Below are 21,424 nucleotides of genomic sequence, written 5' to 3'. Positions count from 1 at the left end.
CAATCAATACGATCTCCCCTAACTATTGAGCGAGGTTGTGTTCGAGGAAACTAGTATAGGAGGTCAAGACGCGTCACTAGGACATGAAGATGTTGCTACTTTCTCGATATGAATCATAGAATAGGCAATACTGGAAGAAGAAGGCTGCGATTAGGTGACAATCATATTGATCATCGCAGACGATCAAAGAAAGCTTGCATCTGGAATTTCCACGATAACCACGGATGGGGCTTGAGCTATTTGAGTCTTCTACTGCTTTATAGTACCAACACAGCTCTTGGTGGCTAGAACCCGACACTTCACCCACAAGCAACTTGGCAACAACCTTGTTCGGGTAGCACCTGACAGTTGCACACCTTCAATTTTTGATTGAAACCTATATACAATCATAACCATCTATTGCGTGCCCCAGGCACACCGCCTGGGCCGGCTACCCATAGATAGCCCTTCCGTCAGCTGCAGCCTTTGGGGTTTGGTCCCATCATCATCATCACTACAATTCTCTTGTCTGTATTGACCACACCATATTTTTCTGTGTTCTTTATGCCTTTGAGGTCTTAAATACATGCAGATAAAGTGATAATGTTTACATATAACCATTCAACTATTTAAGTACTTAAGTATAGAGATGAGATCTTAAGAGTGAGCTAGGGGTTGTTTTAGACCGAGAACTTGCGGCACCTCATACAAGGAAATTTTGTCACAGACAACTCAATAACATAGCTGGTCGTACCAAATAGGAGTACTTGACCATTTATGGTCCGTGGGTCGTTTTCAGTTGAGTTTGTTAAAGAGATGGTAACGCTCCAATGTTGCGACTTTTGAGGCTGTATTATTAAAGCCTACCTCGTATACTATTCTTACACTCTTACAGCATGAAAATTCGGAGAACATCCTGAACTTCATAAGACCTCCACGGATGAAAATACCTAATCAATAAATACAGCAAAAGTACCCAGCCAACGTTTTTCTACCTAGCTCTAACTTGCACAGTTATCCTATTGAAGCACCCAAGACCATATTGCCATCAGCGTCCATCCGGCTACCAACCCAAAAACCCGCGTATGGCTCAGATACGCTGCCACGCTCTCACACCATCTGGCACCTCGTACTCCCGCTCTTCCCACGTGAATGGCTCAGACCATTCGGTTGCTCACATACTGATGGTTGGCCATTGCCACCAAGCCTCTGCTCGTGTTGACACTTCGCACTGTGGGCCCCAGCACCATGCGCCCTTCACCAGTATGGACATCGCCTTCGTCGTAGGCTCTGCTATTTCTGGTACTGGTGGACGTTGGACCTATCGAGAGGTTTGGGCTATCTTCTGATTTGTGCTCTGTTGTGATCCAGGAGCGATTTGGTGCTCGGATAATTGTCCCTGGTTCCTCTTCGCCGTCGGGCGTTTATTACGGATTAGTAACTGGTCAATACGAAACATAAACCCAGGTTTCATGCTGAGATTATTACAATTGGATCATGCGAATAGAATAGTGGCATTTGCTATACACAAGCTGAATTCTCCAAGGCGCAAGCGAATATGTAAGGGATCTTGAAGCAAAAGTCGTATCGCTGATTATGTCAGTGGAGAAGACCCAGAACAGAGAAAAGTCGAAGGATTCAATCCTGCTCGACGACTCTGATTTTCAATGGTATGAGTGACTACAGTCGCGTGCAAGGTTATTTGTGCTTCCGAGACTCAATTGGGCCGGATTCTATCGTACAATATGTTCACGCTGCTTTGGCAGGCGCGCGGACCTCCATGTTTCATCTAATCCTCCCGTATTGTGCTGCGTATTATTCGACAAAATAATGCTTCACATCCGCAATTATTATGTGTGCAACTGCATGTAATTCAATTTTACTAATTCACCTAAGTGGGCTCGGTTTCTTACTGATGGAGATCACTAAGAAACTATATTTGTTGGCTGGCTTGCATAATTTGGTCTGACAGTTCCAGAGTTCGGTTGCCCCATGTTTTGTAGAGTTGGTACTGAATATAGTTGTCAATAATTACATAAATCATCAATAAGTTGGTCACTTTGGTGGAGTGGTTAACACGTTGCCCTGCTATGCCCATTGTGGATGTGTGTTGTTAGGCAATGCCTTCGGGCGCGTAGGTTCGAATCCTGCAGGTGACGATCTTTTGTTCTTTTGGCCAACAGTAAGTAATCTTACTGGTATGATCCATGTGTTTTCCAATGCTATTACTTTTGCCCTATCTTTCCACCACTTCTTCATGGCAAAGAGTTGAGGTACGAGTACTTCAGATGTCGGTCATGGTCTGTGCGTATGGATCAGTTTGAGGACCCCTGCGGCTACTTCCCTGCCCCGACTCCCGAGATCTGCGCTTTTGATGAACGCGACCGCGAAAAGTGTCCTGAGTTGAAGCTGGATCTGACGACGAGCATCAGGAAATTGACAACAGATAATCTGCACGCCTTTCAATCTTCAAGTCACTCGTTTGCACCGTTCTCCAATACAGTTCACAATCAGGCGCAATCCTACGATTCGAAACCCACCAAGATGACGCGCGCGCAGCACACCATCTCCATCGCCCTCCTGGCCTCTTCCGTACGTCACCCTGTCCCATTGTCTCTCTGCGCGAACAATTACTGACTAATTTTCACAAAATCAGCTCTACCTCGCCCTCTACCTGCAGCTTATCCCTCTGCCGGCGCTGGTACAGACCGAGATTGTGCCTGTGGTATGTCCTTCCTCCCATCTTGCCTCCCTGGCTCCTTCCTCGAGTCTCGAGTTCAAAGCCTCGATCCCCGAAAATATGGAGAGAGGGGGAGTGAAAAGTAAACGATTCTAACAACTGCACTCCATACAGCTCCCCTTTTGGGCCCTCGTCACCTTCGGCGCGTACCTCCTCTTCGTTCTCGGTTACAATGTCATGACCTTCAACGACGTGCCCGAGGCGCACAAGGAGCTCATGGCCGAGATTGAGCTGGCCAAGACGGACTTGCGGGGGCTTGGAGTCGAGGTAGATTAGTCTGGATGAATGGATTAATATGCGGCGACGGAAAACATTGAACTGGACTGCATGAAATGGATGGGCTGTTTTCTCAAGGAGTTTGCAACACTGGGCCGAGTAAGGGACAGATGATGGATCTAGGTGTATTGCACTGGAACGGATTAAAGGTTGCGGTCACTGCCAATGTTAGGGATCATCGAATAATGAGGAAGGCCTGGCCCAGGTCTGCCGCTCTTTGATGCAGTTCTGCTGTGTTCGGGCGCTTTTCCACCAAAACAAGAAGATAAGCCCAGACAATAACAATTTCCTGATGCGCTTTGGCATTGCTGGTCGGCATGCCATCCAATGCCCCAAGTTTGAATCGTCCACCCCTGGAATTGTCCAACCCACCATGATGCATTCGTACAATCATATACACATGATCAAAGCCCCTGATATCTCCAAGTCAATATCAAGCAAGTACGCTCAGTCACTGCGCTCTCCAACGAGAAGCGCAACAATAGTCTTCATGGCATCCATCGGCTCTACACCTCCCTGGACCAGTTTGTCGAACATAGCCGGCATGGCAACCAAGCTTCCCCTATCGTCTTGAGCGTGCCCTGCAATGGGTTAGTTCGCACCCCCTGCTGTTTCTTTGGGGAAGATTGACTCACATTTCCCCGGCATCTCGACCAGAAGTGCAAGCATGCTCTGTCCTTCGCCGGTCCAGTCAAACTCGATGGGCCATGACACCCTCACACCGAGTCCCTGTTCACCACCCACGTCACCCAAGTCCAGATTGTAACTCGATCGTCCCAGAAGAGGAAGCAAGTCCGCTTTTGTTACGCCCTTCTTCGCCCCTGTGCCTTCTTCTGTTTCCCGTCCGTCATCATCCTCTACAGACGATCTCCCAACACCTTTCCGTTTCCGACTCTTTCGCAATTTCTTCACGCATTTTAAGATCTCTTCTCTGCTGCCGAGTTCACGCTCAATCTGGACCCAAAATCTTGCCCGTTTCGTCGCAAGTCGCGTCCACTCGGCCATGGCCCAGGCGATGACACTGACGTTGCGTTTCTGGGCGCTGTTGCTCCCGCCTTGCACAATTTTCTCGATGAAAGGGCTCAGTTCGGGGACGGCAGTGGGATCCAGACGAGGCACGGAAAGCTCGGCGATGGAGAGATATTTGGTATTAACAGTCATCTCGATCTTGGCTGCGAAGAGACCGCGTGGTGTGGACGAAACAGAAATGTAATGTTTTTGCATGAGGGGACCGGCGTCTCCGTCATCAGAGTCGCGGGGAAGTAGGGACACGGAGGAGGTAAAAGTTAGTGGAGTGAAGAGCTGAAGATAAGGCAATTCTTCTGAGGCGCCCATGGGGATGGGATGGTGGGATATTGGCGGCGGCCGCTCGTCTTGCTGCTGTTCCAATGCGTCAAACGGAGTGGGTATGGGCAAGGCCGGGTTACCGAATGGAATGAAAGACATGGGATTAATGGCCGCATCCAGCCAGTTTTGCAACGGTTCTGGAGGTGGTTCCTTTTCAGGTGCCAACGTGTGGCGGAGAACTTCGAGTAGAGCATCCCCATCGTCAGGCTGTTGAAAAACGGAATGATCTGTATGAGGCAGATGCAGCTGGTATATCCTGTCGTTCTCTTTCCGGGCAACACGCAGATCTGCTTCTAGCTGTGCGACTTCTGCAAGCAGATACTCCTTCAACGCTTTCTTATCTGCCAAGGAATCAAAGTCCTTCACGCCTCGAGCGGGGTGAGCTTTCCGAGTCCCTTTCTTTTCTTCCGTTTGAGCATTTTCGATAGGCTTGTCGGTATTGTTCAACGTTGTTCTGGATGGCCGCCGGAATAATTGCGACGATATTCCGCTCTTTCTCGGCGCTTTGCTAAATTCTGAAGGCTGCAAAGGCGGTTGCTTCAGGGGAGAACTCTTAATTTTCTCTGCCAGCGCTTTGCTCCGCCTAGGGCGCTTCGTAGGCGTGTTATGAATCCCCATTGGTAACGTGCTGATAGCAGCAGGGTCCGAAATCCCCTTTTCGGTCGGTGTAGGCGGCAAGCCAGGCTCTTCCGGCTCGGTTGCAGGCAATACTCCAGGAGGCGGAGAGCGCCGTAGTTTTCGTCCCTTAAACGGGTCTATCAGTTCCTCCTCTTGCGCTGAAGGTGGCGGCAGTGGCCTTGGAGATGGTTTGGTAGGTGTTCTTCGCGGTCTTGCTCCCATCCCACCTCCTAAGCGCCTGATGGGACTTTGCGGAAATTCAGCCGATGTGGTTACTGGCCGCCCCGCACCATCGTTTGTATCTCCACGCTCGGAACTGAGATGGGTCTCAGATGCGCCCCCCAACTGAGACCTCAGCTGTTCAGAAACGCTCTCTGGGCTACCAGCGCTTGAGGCTTCTGGGGCGCCCAGTTGCCTCTGTGACCTGATAGTACTTCGTCGTTCGAGGATATCGGGGTTTGCGCGTGCAAGGCTCGCTTTGGTAGGAGATGCGAATGATGGCCGTCGACGCCTTGTTGATCGCCTGGTCGCGCCATCGGAAGAGGCTGAGCCTTGTGAGTTCACAGACACGCTGGAGTTGGAGGATGTTTTGCGCCTCTTAGGTGCTGAGCTCTCCATGACTCGTTCTTTGGCATCTGTTGATTACTTGGGCATGGTCGAGCGCTGGTGAATAAAGGCAGGGCGTCTATTGACTATTTGGTTGGCGCTGCTTTCTGCTCTCTGGAGTAAACACCGGTGGGTGCAACCGAGCTTTCGACCTTGCTTGGAATTCGAGAAAAGTGCCACAGGTAGCTCATGCGAGATTGGCACATATGCAATTGCAAAACACTTGACTATGTTGCGACATATATTGTAACTTGTGTCGTCTTTTGTCAATAACGCGTCGCAACCGTTGCCGCGTTTCTGTCGCTTATCTTATCTCCCTCTCCTGATCCTGAATTGCCAAAGAAGCTTTGGCCACGTGCTCTACTCGGCTGTAGGATGACGTCCAAAGCCCGAGGTTCAATCGCATGGCGAAAAATTGTCGTCATTGTCTCGGAGGCCCAGAAAACAGCGTTCTTTACCGATTTCTCTCCACACTGAAACCTCGCGATACCCTCATCTTTTCTTTCCAGTCCTAGAAGCCCAACTTTCGCCATGTCGTCCGCCTCGCGCTCCCTCCTACGAAGAACAGCTAAGTTCGCAGCCCCCCTCACGCGCCGCCCCATTTCGAGCTTCAACAAGACACCACCAGCTGCCAACAAAGGCCCCGGCGCCAGCGAGCAGGCCATGCCCCTCGGACCCTACTATGAGGCCATCATCGTCGCGCCGCAGCCCATCCCTGCCGTGAAGCCCGAGGAGCCCCCCACCTCCTCGCCCGAATCTCCGCGTAGCACCACTAAGAAAACAACAGCCGCGGCACGTAAGACTGAATAGCCCCCATTTCCAACTAACTGCTAATATTGATTTCTCCCCAGCAGAAAAAAATCCAGGAGCAGAAAGAACAGTAGACACGTCCGCCGCGCCCGTCCCGACGCCCTCCTCGGAACCGAAGACAGCGCAGGAGAAAGCGAAAATCATATTCGGGTCGGCATTGGCCGGTCCCGCTGAGCGCGCAGAAAGGTTAAAGGCTATCAAAGACAGGAGCACGTTAATAGCTGGGGTCTTGGTGCCACCGCGGCCCGAGGAACCCGATAACTGTTGTATGAGCGGGTGCGTCAACTGCGTCTGGGACCGTTACAGGGACGAGGTCGAGGAGTGGGCATTTGCGACTGCCAAGGCTGAGAGGACATTGCAGAAGCAGCGCGCTCAAGGACCTGTCGATGTGATGGGGGGTGTGGGCGCTGTGAAGGGGCAAGAGCTTTTGAAGGGACCGGGCGCTGCTATGTCGTCTGCTGTTAATGAAGCGCTGAGTATGGACGACGATGGAGGTGGTAGTGATACTAATTGGGATGTTAATGAGGTCCCGGATGCGAAGATATCGAAGAACCTCTGGGATGAAGATTTATACAAAGGTGTGCCTGTGGGCATCCGCGAGTTCATGCGGACGGAGAAGAAGTTGAAGAATAGGCATGCGCAGGAAGACTCGGTGGGTGGGTAGAGATAAAGAGTTAGTGGTTGTATTACATGACGAAGTGGAAGAGAGCGAGCGTCTCTACACTTTGCAACTACAAGATTAATAGACTTTCATGTTCATGTCTACGAAGCCTCAGGCCAAAAGTATATGAACTGGCAAGGGTCCCCTCCAGCTGTGTGACCATCTCATGCAATGGCTAGCTACACTATCTACAGTGCTTGGCATAGTTTTCGTCCCCTCTAGATCCCGGAGCCTTATTTCAAGGGCTGAGCACATTCAAATATTTGGGGTTGCAAATACCCTAAGCACTTTGCAATATGTTATCTGCGATAACGTCATGTATACGGTTAGAGGGGAACCCTGCTAGTTCACACGCTTTTGATTAGAGGTTCTGTTATCTGTTAACGAAGAAGCTTGGCCGGAGGATTAACAAGATATTTTCTCCAAGTGTAAGGTATGTGCGCAACCATTTGCGTTCATTTCAGCTTCCACCTCTGAGCCATGTGGCTCCCAAACATATCTTCCGACTGGCATTTAAGCTAGGAGCACATTTGGCATGACAAGCTCCTTGCCCTTTGCGTTCGATGTCTTCCCCCTCTCCTCTCCCGCCAGTGAAAAGATAGTTGTGCACTTGTACGGGTTGTGTCCTTGTAAAATACAAAACTGATAATAAGAGTAACATAAGCCCCGTGTCCACGCCAGGAGCTTCTCTGAATGCTGTCGCGATATGATGTCGCCTTAAAAGGCTTAACCTGAGAATGGTGGCAAACTGGGCTACGATGGGAGAATACATAGTAGAAGCCTTGTTGGAATGAAGCAGGGAAAGAAGCTGGTGTTGGCTATGCCCAACTCGCGTTGTCCTTACATGGAAAAGGTAAATCGTAGAAGCCCCTTTCACAAATTCCCATACGCCTGATAAATCCCGTTCAATAGCCCCCATTCGATCCGCCGCATTTCTATCAGCTTTCGACACTTGTCACCAACCCTAGCTGACTCCGAAGCAGACAAAACGCCTTCTCCCAGAACTTCCACCTCTTGATCCCTGACGTAGAGTGGCCTCGGCTGGATGCTCTCTCCGGACTCGGTGGTGCTAGGCAGCTGAATGATCTCCTCAAAGACCGTCTGGCCACAGCATGTATCATGGGCCACCAGAAAACGCTATTACTTTAACAAGCAACAATTTAAGCCGTTGTGGAGGTTCTCTATGGTCATATGTACCATTTTGAAAATAATTCCTTATTGATCTAGGCTGCGAGGTCGCTTAATCTGGCGGCCAGGTCTGGTAGGTCGAGGGGCTTGTTCCTCCGCCTCCGATTTCTGAGAATCCGAACTAGCTGTAGAGCCTCAAGGGAGGAGGAGGCTGTAGGGGGGTGGGGATTATACTCGTAGAAGGATTATAAAGGTATTGAATTAGTATAATGCCCGCAATGGTCAGTCGCTCTAGCAGGGCTATTAAATATCGGTTAATTTTCTAATATAACGATGTATTGTACTATAAAATAATGTGGTCGTTATTTGATTGCGTGTTAGTAAAGTCACTAACTTTTATATGTGTATTGTCGGAAAATATGCCCGCACTATACGGAGGCCTGCGCGCTTGCCAAAGCGTGAACATACTGCGAGATAGATTTTGGCCTAATTGGGTCCTCGAAAGCAGGATCAACCTGGCAACACAAGTAGCAATTCATGCCATCGAGAAACAGAGTATTCAGTAAGGATCAAATCGTTCACGTATTAGCTAATTTGGCTTTACCGTTGATGATTGTGTTGACGTATACACTATGCACGAGTATCTCGATTAGTGTGAGGAATACCGCGCGTCCGGATGCTTCATCTGCCACCAAGAAGCATGCTTCACGACCTGGTTCTTCGTCCACTGCGAGGCATGCACCACGGCATAGTACTTCGTCTGCTAAGGCCGAGGCGATTCAAGGAAATCATGTTATTTGAAAGCTTCCTTCTAATGAAACAGAGTTCTGGGAACAGGCAGGTCAAAGAATACCAGAGCATGGCATTCGGAGAGTTTCAATTAGTTATGCGAATAATATCCCATATCATCTTCTTCTTATTGTTTTGGGTTAGACCAATCTACACTTTTGACAGGGCTAAAAATAGGACTGCTATATGTTTACATAAGAGACTTCATCGACCTCCGTAGTATCTCATCCATATGGCGAGTGAACGTGTCATGGTTGCCCATTGGGGAGCATAAAGTGGTCGTAATCTTGAATTTCCCCTTATTATTGATGCTGTGGAAAACCGCCATGACTTCGAAGATGGCCACAGTAGAGGCGCCGAGGTTGATGTTGGTGAACGGCGATAGTTAGCCTCATCAGTGTTTGAGAGTTGACTTCGGCTAAGACTACAATGCACGGAAGCAGCATGAATAGACGGAGAAGAGCTCGGAAGCTGGCCTAATGGACTGCGGGTACTGCGATCGAAGATTATTCCTTGAGGCCTCTACCTTTGAATTCAAGTCTTCAATGGTCGTTAACTGACTGAAAGCTGAGGCTTCTGTGCCTGGATCACGGGACACATTGGCTCCGACTTCAAGCCAAACAACTGCGTATGGCCCCAGTATATAATGGTGCATCATTGAAAAACAACTTGAAGAGCTTGGGGTTAGAAGAGAGGGTCAATGGGAAGCCTCCAATTGACCCGGAGTCTCAAGAGTTCAAGTTGCGCTCCGTCAGATTTGCTTGGTCATCGGAAACGTTCCCATAGCAAATAAGCCGTAGCCGGTCTCTCCTTTTTTCCTCTCAATTTGGTGTCTAAGATGATCTGTGACCAGGTGTCGTGACGAAGGCGAGAACTTACCAAGCTGTCAGTCGAGTGCTGTGGACGCAGGAGTATCAGGGATTCGCATAAATAGTCGAGACTCTGACTGTTTGATCCATAGGCATCTGCATCGCGACAGGACAAAGAATCAATAAGACAAGTTCGCAGAGGTAGCCCATTTTACGTGGTCTGAGTGTGTCTTGAACAAATGAAGTCCTGCGGTACAATCTCTTTGCGCCAAGGCAAGATAGGCTAACGGCCATGCAGAGCCCCAAGTGAAATGCACGCTGGCTGTGTTATGATTGGCCATGACTCTCACTTGCAGTCGGCCGTTCTTCGACTGAAATTCTCTTCCGAGAGCTGACAAGTTATGCTCGGAAGGAGCCTTGGCATCCGAGGTGTTGTCACCCATCTGATCCGTGGAGATCCTAAGCACCGATGACATGAATTTGGGTCCTAGAAGTGACTCGAATGGCCTTTCTGAAAGAACAGGAGCAGGTCGAAGGGATGTTGTCGCATACTCCGGAGCTACTATGTCTGGATTTGGCTACGCAAAAAGATTTGCGTCGAGTTGACCACCAACCACAGTCGCTCTTCTTATGTCAGTTGTGTGCTACGTCTTCGATTGCCACTGAAGAGGCGTCTCTGGGTTCCAGGGAACAACGCACTCGATGCCACGGAGTGTTACGGAAGTGCGTGCGAAGGCGCACCAGGGCAGCAATTTGACCAAGTCAACATGATAATCTTGCAGGTGCTCCTCCGTTTGTCGGAGACGCCATCAGATATATGCATCATAAACTCCAAGTGAAAGCACTGCTTGAATAGGGAATGTAATTCTACATCGCGTTGAAGTTTGACAAGTATCCGCAGCAACTGAACCCACCTCAGTGTGAATTTCGACTGCAACCAAGTGTAGTGTCAACTTACAGACCGCGGGACTGTCGTACGATAGAGTAGATTATGAATATGCTGCAGGTCAGATTTTTTTTTTGCTGACCCTCGGGATCGATGGAGTTGGGCAACTAGTGTCCGTCTCTAGTGCGTGAGGGAGCCATCGGCGAGCCCACGTTCCTTTCCGGTAATGTCAAGCTGCGGTGCTTCGCTGGAACGACCAATAGTACCTCTGGTATTGAAGTTGAAGTCTGCGTTGCCGTCTGTTTTTCGTACTTCGAAATCAATACTGCGACGGGGCTGGTGACGAACAGAGAACCAAGTCCAAAACTACCGGGACTGCCAATGAAACGTAGAGATAGAAACAACCAGAAAATAACGTCCCATTCCCTCGGGTGTCGAAAACACTGCCACTCACCCCATCAACGCCTAAGCCGAAGAAAATTCCCTGCTTTGTCGTGCAGCTCTGCGCAGGGCAATTGTTCAAGGCACCCCTGTGCCATTGGATGAGTAGGAAAAGCCAGCTTACAGATTGAGGGCAGTCTCAAATCTGCCTCAAATCTGCAGGATACTGGGTCACACTCGGACGCAAATCCAATTCTGCACACACGCGATATTTACCTTTATCCAAGAGGAAACTACGCAGCATAACTCGTAGACTTGTCGTCACTCGACGGAAGTCGGCCGAGCAGGTTTCTCACCTATTCGAATTCTGGTCATCGTCGCAATACACACCGCGTCATCCCAAAAAGCTCCCCGATTGCTGTACATCCCATTCGAGATTCAGTGGCGGAGTAAGATAGAAGTCACGTCTTGGCGATGGTGGGAGACATCGGTCCTCAAACTCTGGCAAGGTGGGACTTGTGCACTTTTGGGCGTCATGGTTCCACGGACTTGGGCTCTGTCTCATCAAGCCGGGTTTGCCGCCGCAGAGGCTAATCATTGTTCAAGGGCTGTGAAGGTTCGGTTATTCGGAGATGCGTCTTCAGCCGCAGGAACTGGCGACTCCCACGACGTCCTCAACAGTGAACCGTGGCGGATGTGATGCGCCCCAGAAGCTGCGTGCTCCAGGACAGCAAATTGTCAGCAAACCGCAATCTCACGAAGTCAAGGATATGCCATGGGGAGCATGGCATACCATATCGAGTCGTATGTTTCTCATTCGTACAGCCCACGACTTACTTTGCAGTCTGACAGTCTTACTGCTGATGCAGATGCTGATGCAGACGTCGCTGGAAGGAGACTACTGCGTAAGTGTTGTTGGATGAATCCTGCCCGACAAGGCCCGCACACGCCATGCAATTATTGTAGGGCTGGGTCTAGGTGTCGGGTCCAGTCGACGCCACAATTCAGCTTCTGCACCTGCGTTCGTGGACCACCCAATCACAACGAGCATGGCTGAAATCAATTTTGAAGCTCGACAGAGGTCGTCGGGTGGAAGATTGATTATTGGTCATTGCACAGCAAGCACAGAGAACCTGGAATCACAGTGCAAGTCATATGCAACTCATCCAACCCGCCGCTGTGTTTATCGAACGCCCTTGCTCGTGCTCGTGTAGCTTAATTAAGTCAAGGCTCGTCTCGTTAGCTGTCCTCACATGGCCACTACAAGTCTTCTGGATTATCGTAGAGCCCGCAGCCGGTATTGCACTTGGGGGCCGTCCGTCCCTATTGATCCTTTCCCTTATTATTAGCTATGCTGTGCCTCCCGTCATTTTTATCCACATGAGACCTGCGACAGAAGCAGCAGCGATTACGGATAACTGCTGGCCACACCTCTCCGTTATAAGCGGCGGCGGATCAATGCATTCATTGTTTTCTAGAACATGTCCGATTTAGAAGACTGGTCAAATCAACGGCATGAACAGCAGCAGCAGCAGCAGCGACCCGCAATCCAATCACGCCAGAGCCATTCGTCGATCCAGTCCATTGCCCGCAAGCCGCTATCGCCGACCGCCATGACCTCGCCATCCTCGGCCCCGCACCGCCGGAAAACCAGCGACAACGCCTCCATCTTTTCACAGTCGCAAGCCGAACACCACGTGAGCCTCGACCACCACGTTTCTTCCGTTTCGGCAGAGTTGCATCACGGAGGATGGATGCCAAGCGGGACGGGGCCCTCCAGCCCATTGATCGAAGGCCACGAGGACGACGTTTACTTGGGCTCGTCTGATTTAGGATCATCATTCAACACTAGCAGGTCGAAACCTAAAAGTTCGCAAATCAATCCTCGAGAGAGACCCCCGGCATGGCATCATTCTCCCCCTGTGCCGAACCCAAGTGGTCGCCCGAAACCTACGCCAATGCAGTTCGTGGACAACACCAGTAATTCCTCTCCAGCTGGTTCATTCGCTTCTTCTACCGTCTCGCCGCGGTCGCAGTTCCAACATGGCCGCGTTGATTCGCGTGCGCATCTCCTCAATACTCCTAGTTCGTCGGACTGGACCAGGACACCACGAACCCCAACTGCGTATCCAGCATTAATAGCCCAGAAGAAGAAGTGGTGGCGATGGCGCCCGGCATGGGCAATGTATGTTTTCTTCGCCTTTGGTGTCTGCTGTGCCGTGGGACACCACCTGTTCTACTCTGCATTCAATGGACGGCCGGCCGATAACCTCATCGTGATGCTGCGTTATGGCACCATCCTGGCGTTCGCGGCCAAGGCTGGTTTGGCGGCTGCCGCCATCACCGCTTTTAGACAGCGGATTTGGACCACGGTCAGGTCTAAGCTGCTTAGTGTTGCCGCGTTGGATTCGTTGTTCGCGGCGACCGAGGATCTCGCTGCGTTGTTGAACCTGGAGATCTACAAAAGTGCCACCTTGGCCATGGTTTTGGCTGTCTTTATTTGGTACGACCCCTCTTCCCAATATGGACTTAAGCATGCCCGCTCACATGCACCACAGGTTGACCCCGCTGGTAATTATCCTCACCAGCAATACTCTCACGGTCGAGTTGGCCTTCTTTGAGGAGAAGGGTATGTGCCCTGGAGTGAAAACGTTGAATTTCACCATGGAGTCTCTTGAGAACTGGCGATTGGCGAAGAAGATCAATGGTCTGTTTGGTATCTCAACCTCTCTGTACAATACGACCGCGACCAACATCTCTGATCCATACTGGTTTGACTACTATACCGGGCCAAGCATGGGATTTGCGCAGGTTGCTACCCTTGGGATGTTCTCGCAGCAGGCGATGCAGCCCAAGGATGCTGGTCTCGAGATATGCGGTCCCGGTTGGAATTGCACCTATGTCGTCAACTTCACTGCACCTGGCTACCAGTGTTCGGATATCGCCAGCGGAGTCAATTCACGGATGAATAAGCTGGGCAATAATACTGCTCCATTCGATACAAGCATTCTTCTCCCGGAAGGCAACTTCAGCTACTACGCATACACGAGCGGTGGTGATTACTCACCCACCCAATTGAAGCCAGAATACATCGACGTTGGTGGTGTCCCTATAGGCATTGAGCCCCCCTGGCCGCATCATTTTGGCGCTCTTCGTACGGAGCCAATCCTGTGGATCGGCCATTCCGTGAGAACCAACAAGACCGACCCAACTCCTAATAATCGGACTGAGCCAGGTTGGGATGACGCTTTTACACCCAAGATCTTTGCGTGTGAGCATTACGAGACACATTACACAGTTTCCTTTAATTGGACTGGGGGACAGCAGTTCTCCAATGTGATGAAGAGGGAATATTTAAAACCTGTCATCGACACGACGTTCATCCCTAGCGTGAAAGCCATGGATGGAACGAATGACAATACCACGGCCTATCCGGAGAGCAACTACTGGTATCCAAGCGCCGACCAAACGGAGATGCAACCATACCGGCGAGTCGCAGCCTTTCACTCGATTGGTGCCGTTCTTCGCGATTTCATAAACGGCACGGTGAACTCCGAGTCGATCTTGAACCCCATCGCGGTGGGGAAGGCCATTCAAACCAAAGTCCTCGACCCGCGCAGTGAATACTTCCCCCACTCAGAACTAGCGCCGATAATTCAGGAAGTCTACGAAGATGTCATTTTATCCATGTTCTCAGACCCGCGCTTTCTGGCCATAGTCTGGGCCCAGAAGCCATGGGAGAAGAGCGGCACGCTTCCCGGTGACGAATCAACGGCGTATCCCTGCAACCGGTCGCGGGACGTGGTGGTCTACAAGTACGTAGCTCGAGACCTCTGGATCGTCTACAGTCTCGCCTTCGTCTTCTCCATGATCGCAATCGGACTGGGCACTGCAGCAGTGCTGGAAAACGAGGGCGTGCTGCGCAACACGCGCTTCTCGAGCATTGTGGCGGCGACGCGGGGGCCGGCGCTGGAGAGGGTGATGTGGAGGGAAGAGAGAGGAGACGTGCCGAGGGATATTAAAAACTTGAAGGTCGGGTACGGGATTGTGCATCGGGCGAATGCGCTCGGCGTTACGGAGGACACGAGGTATCCTGAGCGGACGCTGTGGGACGGGGGGGAGATTAGGTACGGGTTTGGGTTGGAGGGTGATGTCAGGCAGGTGAAGTGAAGAGCGAGGCGAGCTTGACTAGGTTGAGGTGATGGGTAATTCAAACCGCCTTGGGTTGGGTTGGCGGTGACAATGGGGAGGAGTTCTGCATAGAGATGTTGTCTTCCATTCCTGGCTGACACGATAGATAGTACAACATGTAGTAAGAATCTGCTACGACGTTCAGGTTATTTCGTCCATCTTCTTGACATGGTGACCCACGGATTCGTCTAGCGCCTGGAGTTCACCCATTGATCCGGGGAACCGTCCGGTTGGGCAACGGGTAAGTGATTAGCATAAGCAACCCAGCCAAACCCGACCGCAGCCCTGCGGTCTCGACTCCGCCACAATATATGGCACATTTGACGCGCAATCCGGACGACCTTATCGTCCTATCACCCATCCCCAGTGAAGCACTGTTCATATCGGATTGAACAAGGGACAAGAAGCAACCTTCACCACTAAAGCGCTGTCGGGCTTCCTGGTACAACACGACAAGAAGCTACGCGCTTAGGGGAAGAGGGGGGAGGGGAAGAGGCAAAAGAGGTCGGGAGGAGTGTGCGATCGTCGAAGGCTGGGTCCGAGTGGGCAGATGGCACCACTTTAGAATCTCCTGTACTGTTCATCTGTGACATGCGCCAATGGAAAGAGCGTCCAAGCCATCGTGAAGTGGCCTAAGTGGGATTATCATGGTTCCTACTGGGACAACTCGACTCGGTCAAGGGTATCGATCAAGCATGATGGGACTTTATCGGGGAAAAACACGGTTAGTCCCGACCTTGTGTCGTGGCGGTCAATTGGGGATTCCTTCCGACCCAGCGGGCAGAGCGGGGCTTGGATTGATGCTAGATGAGATGGACGACAGGGATAGAAAGTGTTCGCCAGCCCCACTAGGTTAAGTGATGTTTTGAGGTACCACTTGTCACGATGACAGAGGCTGGGATGCGGTGACGAGCTCCAGGCCAAGCACGAGATGTGTTTGTTGTCTCGAGTCTCCATCGTGCCGATTTTCCCCGTTTGGCGTCGTCCCTGTCAATCACTAGAGGGGCTAGAGGGGTTGAGGGGTTAATGAACTGGCGGGTGGCCCTCTACTCTTCTCCAGCTACCGGCTGCACATACATGCATGGCAGTCCAACGGCGCGGAACAGGTCAGGAAAATGGAAGGGACCAAAAAGGGGTCACCACTTCGAGGACCCTTGCAGTTGGTGCAGTTTGGTGGGGTTGGTTCGGCGTCACGGTCGCGCACACATATGCGGTGTAATCCAGCACGACAGGGCATCAGATCACTATGCAGCTAAGTATGGTCCAGATATCGTCGCATCTGGTAGCGGTCCTGACTCCTGATGAGACGCGCGATTGCTTGCCTTCTCTTTTTTTTGGGGGGGGGCCCTAACCTGGAATGGGCTGAGCACTTGTGATATCGGATGGACTAGCCCGTGCATTGATCAAGCTGTCCGTCTGGTCTGCTGGAGTCAGGTCATTTACAGGCTGTTGCTGGGAAATTCCAGAAAGCCGACTTGTGCCGTTGAACCGCTGCAACGACGCCCGACCTTGCGAGGGCCAATCATCACCACCGGGTCCAAGAGGGAAGCTTGTGAATGGCGACCGGGTTTGAAACGATGCGCTTTTGCCCTCCAGGCTGTCGGATCTCCGTCGCTCGAGGTTGTTGTCCAGTCGCAGGACTAGGTCTAATGCTTCCAACCCCGTCTTAAGACTCGTGTCGTTCGCTCTCTCGTGACAACGGTCCTCTTTAGATCTCGTTACTTTTGCTCTCATACGGGTATATAATATCTCATCTCACTATAACTTTCGACAAACCCCTAATGAGGGGCATTGCCGTTGCTATCAAAGCTTCTATCGGGCCTTGACAGCCAGTTCTGTCCCTGTCTTATACCTTACACCGCGACTTTAGACTGGGAAGCGGTGGCTGGTCTGCGGCCTCCCCGAAAATCTTCATATCGCTGGGCTTAAAACATCGACCTGCATTGCTTGTCTTCTTTTTCGAAAAAAAAAGACAACCAAAGACGAGACAAAATGGCGATTGAAACGGTTACCATCATCAACAACTCGGGGAAGATTATCACAAATGTAAGTTACAGTTGCAGCAGCAGCAGCAATCCCGACGCGTTCGTTCCATGTTCCCCCATCTGTCCCATCTACCCCACCTTTTCTGCGATGCGAGATGCGAATGCAGCCCAATGTGAGAGGTCGACAACCAACTTTGAACCTGACCAACTGACATTTTGGGGTTGCCGCAAAATAGGGAAAACATATTTTTGGTCTGTTCAAGGAAGCCAAGGCCTCATATGACGAGAAGAAGGCCGCAGTCAAGGCGGAACGGGCCGTCAGGCGCAGTAACACATTCGATGTGGCCAACACGCCGCAGTACTACGATGAAGTCGAGTACGTGACGGGCCATGGCCGTCGGGCCTCGTTTGACGATACGACCTCCCATGCCTCGTCCCGTCGCAGCCACAGGTCGCGGCACTCGAGAACAACGACGGCCAAGAATGGTCCCCAAGCCAAGTCGCGGCCGCCGTTGACGGTCAGCAACCTGCGCACCATGTCCGAATTCTCGTCCTCCGCCCCGTCCCGAGCCCTGTCTCGAGCTCCGGTCCCGTACCAATCCCCCTACGCCGAGACCGCGCCATACGACGCCGCACTCAGCCGTCGCACTCTCACAAGAGTTCCATCAGTACGCCAATACGACGAGAGGATAGCGACGGAGATGGCCGTCCAACGCCCCCCAAACATGTACGCCCAGTGCGCGACTTCGGACCCCTCCCTCCCTAAAAAGAAGGAAAAAGAAATCGACATGAACCTAGCCTATGGCGAGATTCCCCCCGACCTCGAGTCACGCGTCGACCTCGACCCAGCCTACAAAGCCGCCGAGAAGGAGCGGTCGGCGCACACGCTCATGGAGCAGATCGAGGCACTGCTCACCGAGGCCCACTGTATACACCACACCGCGAACCACATGATCACGCATCTGCAGTCCAACCCCGAAGCCGCCGCCGCCGTGGCGCTTGCGCTCGCGGAGCTGTCGACGCTGCTGGGAAAGATGAGCCCGGCCTTCCTGGGGTCCGTCAAGGCCGGCAGCCCTGCTGTCTTTGCGTTGCTCGCTAGCCCGCAGTTCCTCATTGCTGCGGGCGTCATGACGGGCGTCACGGTCGTCATGTTTGGCGGGTGGAAGATCATCAAGCGCATCAAGGAAGTGCAGGACATGCGCGAGGCGCGGATTGCGCTCCCGGCTGCTTCGATACCGATGGCGATCGAGGAGGCACAGCAGAGAAACTATGTACAGTCCGAGTACCGCTCCGAGTACCGCTCCGAGTACGGCGGTAATGAGCAGTACCCCGTGCGTGCGCCGTATCCGATGACGGAGGGAAGCTTCGATGAGGCGCTCGTGCTCGAGGAGGAAGAGGACGAGTTTGAGTTCGAGGAGGAGCTGAGCTCTATTGAGACGTGGCGGAGGGGGATTGCGCCGTTTGGAGAGGACGAGAGCGCGGATATGGAGCTCATCAGCCCCGAGGCGGATCGTGCCATCAGGAGCCAGTACGGCGGGGATGATGCCCGGACGGAGAGGAGCGTGAGGACACATCGGAGCTCCAAGACGGCCAAGTCAAGCAAGACGGTGAAGCCGCACAAATCCTCTTCCAAGTCTCATTGGCCAGGGGAAGAGAGTGTACTGCAGGTCCCGACAAGGGCAAGCAGTAAGGTCGCGCCGAGCGAGGCGGGGAGTCAGAGGAGTTATAGCACGAGTCGTACTGCCACTACCCACTCCGTGACTCCCAGTGAGTCAGGGACGGTGAGGACGAGCAAGACCGGCATGACGAGTAGGAGCAAGAGGACCTTGGCCATTGAGGACGGAAGTCGCGACCGCGAGAAGGCGGCGGAGTTCGCCGAGGTGGTCACTAGGGTCAAGCCACCCGTTAAGCCGAAGAAGGACAGCATGCTTAAGAAGTTGTTCCAGAAGAAGAAGGAGAGGGAGGAGGTATTACAGGTTGCTTAGGTGGAAAGGGAGTGGGGGGTTGCGGGTTGTTGATGCTTGATGAGATGAGACGAAAGAATGATATGAGGGGTGGAATCACACACCCAGGGAACAATCAACGGTGGTTTATGATATTTTTGGGGATGCATTCTTGGCGAGCGAGTTAGACGTCACATCTAGACACCGAAACCAGACAAACATAGCACACTACAACGGGAGAGAAAGGGCATATCGGCATCGGCATCGGCATCGGCATAGGAATCAGGATAGGGTACACGGCATTTGGCAATACAGAACTCGCGCATACGGCTAGCATCGGTGTTGATCATGCGTTCTGGTGAGATGTGTGCCTTGACCTTTTGATACTGTCGCTGCTGGGTGTGTTCGATAACATGTTGATCCTCGGCCATGCAGATTCGTAACTGGCAAGATGTGGGACGCTCAGCCAGGCGTTGGTAACAAAGACTGGCCTTATATAAGCCCATACATGACGATAGAGAGAAGCAAAGGGCGATGGTGTGTTGCTCACCAAACACCTGTCTCTCTCGGTGAGATATAGAAAGTAGCATATCCTGGGTATAACCTCAGGTCATGACCAAACGCCTCTGTGCTTGTTCACTGCTCTGTTTCAGCTCACTACAAGTCGCCCAAGTTGAAAAGGGGCTCAATTGAACATGCAAATAAATACATGGATGAGAATGCACCTGTACCATATCTACCTTGAGTAAGGTAGATCGGATATTTTCTCGTGACCCCCACAAACCTAATGCTAATTACATACGACGGTAACATCGTCGGTGTTTCTGTATAAACTACGTATTACGTGCTGAGTGAGACCACTTACCAACACACCATCCCGTGACTGTCACGTCCTTCCCGAGGGGTTTAAACTGCGGTGAATTCGGCTGGGCTGGGCTGGGCTGAGCTGATGTTCTCCGGAGTGCGTCCGCCGCTGGGTGAACAGTGGACCATCATTGGCCAAATCATATCTCTCTACCCAGCCTTACGAGAGCTGTATCTCGATCTTTGATGGGCTACAAACTGCTATGAAAAGTACACCAAAATAGATTCCATCTTATTGGTCAACCCAAGTCAGACCTTGCTCCAGTTGACGAAAGCTGTCCCTCTCGTGGGGTTTAAAACTACTGTGCACACCGAATTAGGACAAATACTCCTACGCCGTTACCAAGGATATGACTTCTCCGTCTTCTCAAACTTGGCTGTGAATGTCGAGTGTAATTGATGACAGCCGAGGGGCATATTCTGCCCCTTTTCTGCTGCTTGAACCACTTCCATCCTTTCGCTAGGACATCATGACTCGATCTTGGTGGTTTTTCAAGTGCGCTCAGCGCGATGTGAAGGCGTAGGAACTGTTTGTGGATTGGCCGTGGATATTGTGATGCAATAAGTTGACGCCCATCCGGGGTCTCCACCGTTTTATTCGACGCAAAACAATATGTGATGTTTTCTGAATCCTATAATTTTGGAAATAATGAGGCTTAGGTTCCATTCATGCATTGGATATAGACAGTCTGAGGGGCGTTTTGCTTTAATAAGCTTTGATTGCGGTTTTATGTGTATGGTTTCCTAGCCTTCAACGTCGGTACGTGCCGCCCTCTCTGAGATGCGTTCTTCTCATTAGTCGCAAACAATCTTTCCTTCTTAAAATCCATCCTTTACCTCCATGGTTTTAGTCATCTTGAGATACATGCTGGATATGCTCCAGTTTATCGAAGCGTCGTTGAATGTAATGGCTTTACAGTGAAAATATCTCCTTCAGGACTTGGCGGACTTCAGGGGTAAGTCTGCTTCTTTCCTGGCATCGTTTGACATATTTTCTATCCAGTTTCGCGATATTGATGCTAGGATCCCCACCGTTTCCATCTGCTGACGCTGCTTTTTTTCGTTTTTTTTTCAGTCTGGGTAAATACTTACCTGCATAATATGGAGTAGTTGCTCTTCTCCTGGGCTCCTTGTTTTCCGAGTGGTATTCAAGCCCGAGCTTCCGTTACTCGGAACTCGCCCCATCTTTCCGAGAATGGGGTCACCATTTTCTCCTCTTTTTGTTTCTTTTATGACGGGTTACTGAACACATGTCCATAGACTTGTGCCTTCGATGGGTCAAAGTTTTGCAGTTTCGTTGCCCATCAAAACTGGGTGATGCCGATTTTCAAGTCTAGGATCAATTATCGAAGGTGGCTGAAACGGATGGTAACGTGTAATACATATTTTGATGCACGGCAAGGTGTGACCT

At 51.4% G+C, this 21,424-nt stretch overlaps 5 protein-coding genes and 1 non-coding gene across 6 annotated transcripts; 5 read left to right on the top strand and 1 right to left on the bottom strand.

Annotated features, from left to right (window-relative positions):
* The first annotated feature begins 2,033 nt into the window (after positions 1-2,033).
* BCR38DRAFT_t242 lies at positions 2,034-2,138 on the top strand. The gene has a single exon. It is a non-coding gene; the product is annotated as a tRNA-Ser (tRNA).
* A 31-nt stretch (positions 2,139-2,169) lies between these two features.
* Positions 2,170-3,105, top strand: BCR38DRAFT_39086 (dolichol-phosphate mannosyltransferase subunit 3-domain-containing protein). Its single transcript, XM_040857564.1, has 3 exons — positions 2,170-2,571; positions 2,636-2,704; positions 2,834-3,105. The coding sequence occupies exons 1-3, from the start codon at positions 2,290-2,292 to the stop codon at positions 2,993-2,995; spliced, it is 513 nt and encodes a 170-aa protein (XP_040713820.1). The 5' UTR covers positions 2,170-2,289; the 3' UTR covers positions 2,996-3,105.
* Positions 3,106-3,442: 337 nt separating this feature from the next.
* On the bottom strand, positions 3,443-5,578 carry BCR38DRAFT_487480 (uncharacterized protein; the record flags this gene model as incomplete). Its single annotated transcript, XM_040864164.1, has 2 exons — positions 3,443-3,576; positions 3,631-5,578. The coding sequence occupies 2 exons, from the start codon at positions 5,576-5,578 to the stop codon at positions 3,443-3,445; spliced, it is 2,082 nt and encodes a 693-aa protein (XP_040713819.1).
* A 519-nt stretch (positions 5,579-6,097) lies between these two features.
* On the top strand, positions 6,098-7,040 carry BCR38DRAFT_487479 (oxidoreductase-like protein; the record flags this gene model as incomplete). The annotated part of the gene is made up of 2 exons (XM_040864163.1): positions 6,098-6,362; positions 6,418-7,040. 2 exons carry the CDS (start codon positions 6,098-6,100, stop codon positions 7,038-7,040), a joined length of 888 nt encoding a protein of 295 aa, XP_040713818.1.
* A 6,173-nt stretch (positions 7,041-13,213) lies between these two features.
* Positions 13,214-15,200, top strand: BCR38DRAFT_459530 (uncharacterized protein; the record flags this gene model as incomplete). The annotated part of the gene is made up of 2 exons (XM_040862300.1): positions 13,214-13,533; positions 13,589-15,200. 2 exons carry the CDS (start codon positions 13,214-13,216, stop codon positions 15,198-15,200), a joined length of 1,932 nt encoding a protein of 643 aa, XP_040713817.1.
* Positions 15,201-17,213: 2,013 nt separating this feature from the next.
* On the top strand, positions 17,214-19,191 carry BCR38DRAFT_312720 (uncharacterized protein; the record flags this gene model as incomplete). The annotated part of the gene is made up of 5 exons (XM_040854666.1): positions 17,214-17,267; positions 17,443-17,780; positions 17,847-18,512; positions 18,570-18,839; positions 18,909-19,191. The coding sequence occupies 5 exons, from the start codon at positions 17,214-17,216 to the stop codon at positions 19,189-19,191; spliced, it is 1,611 nt and encodes a 536-aa protein (XP_040713816.1).
* Positions 19,192-21,424: the final 2,233 nt, after the last annotated feature.

This window comes from Pseudomassariella vexata (genome assembly GCF_002105095.1).
Source record: "Pseudomassariella vexata strain CBS 129021 chromosome Unknown BCR38scaffold_10, whole genome shotgun sequence".
NCBI lineage: Eukaryota > Fungi > Ascomycota > Sordariomycetes > Amphisphaeriales > Pseudomassariaceae > Pseudomassariella > Pseudomassariella vexata.
The sequence above is the reverse complement of the archived record's forward strand: the minus strand, read 5'-3'. Positions and strand labels throughout refer to the sequence as shown.

What these genes read in the sequence shown, in the direction of transcription:
- BCR38DRAFT_39086 (XM_040857564.1), top strand. Translation starts at nt 2,290, where the DNA reads ATGGATCAGTTTGAGGACCCCTGCGGCTACTTCCCTGCCCCGACTCCC. An exon ending in TCGCCCTCCTGGCCTCTTCC is followed by an intron (nt 2,572 to 2,635) that starts GTACGTCACCCT and finishes TCACAAAATCAG; the next exon opens with CTCTACCTCGCCCTCTACCT. An exon ending in AGACCGAGATTGTGCCTGTG is followed by an intron (nt 2,705 to 2,833) that starts GTATGTCCTTCC and finishes CACTCCATACAG; the next exon opens with CTCCCCTTTTGGGCCCTCGT.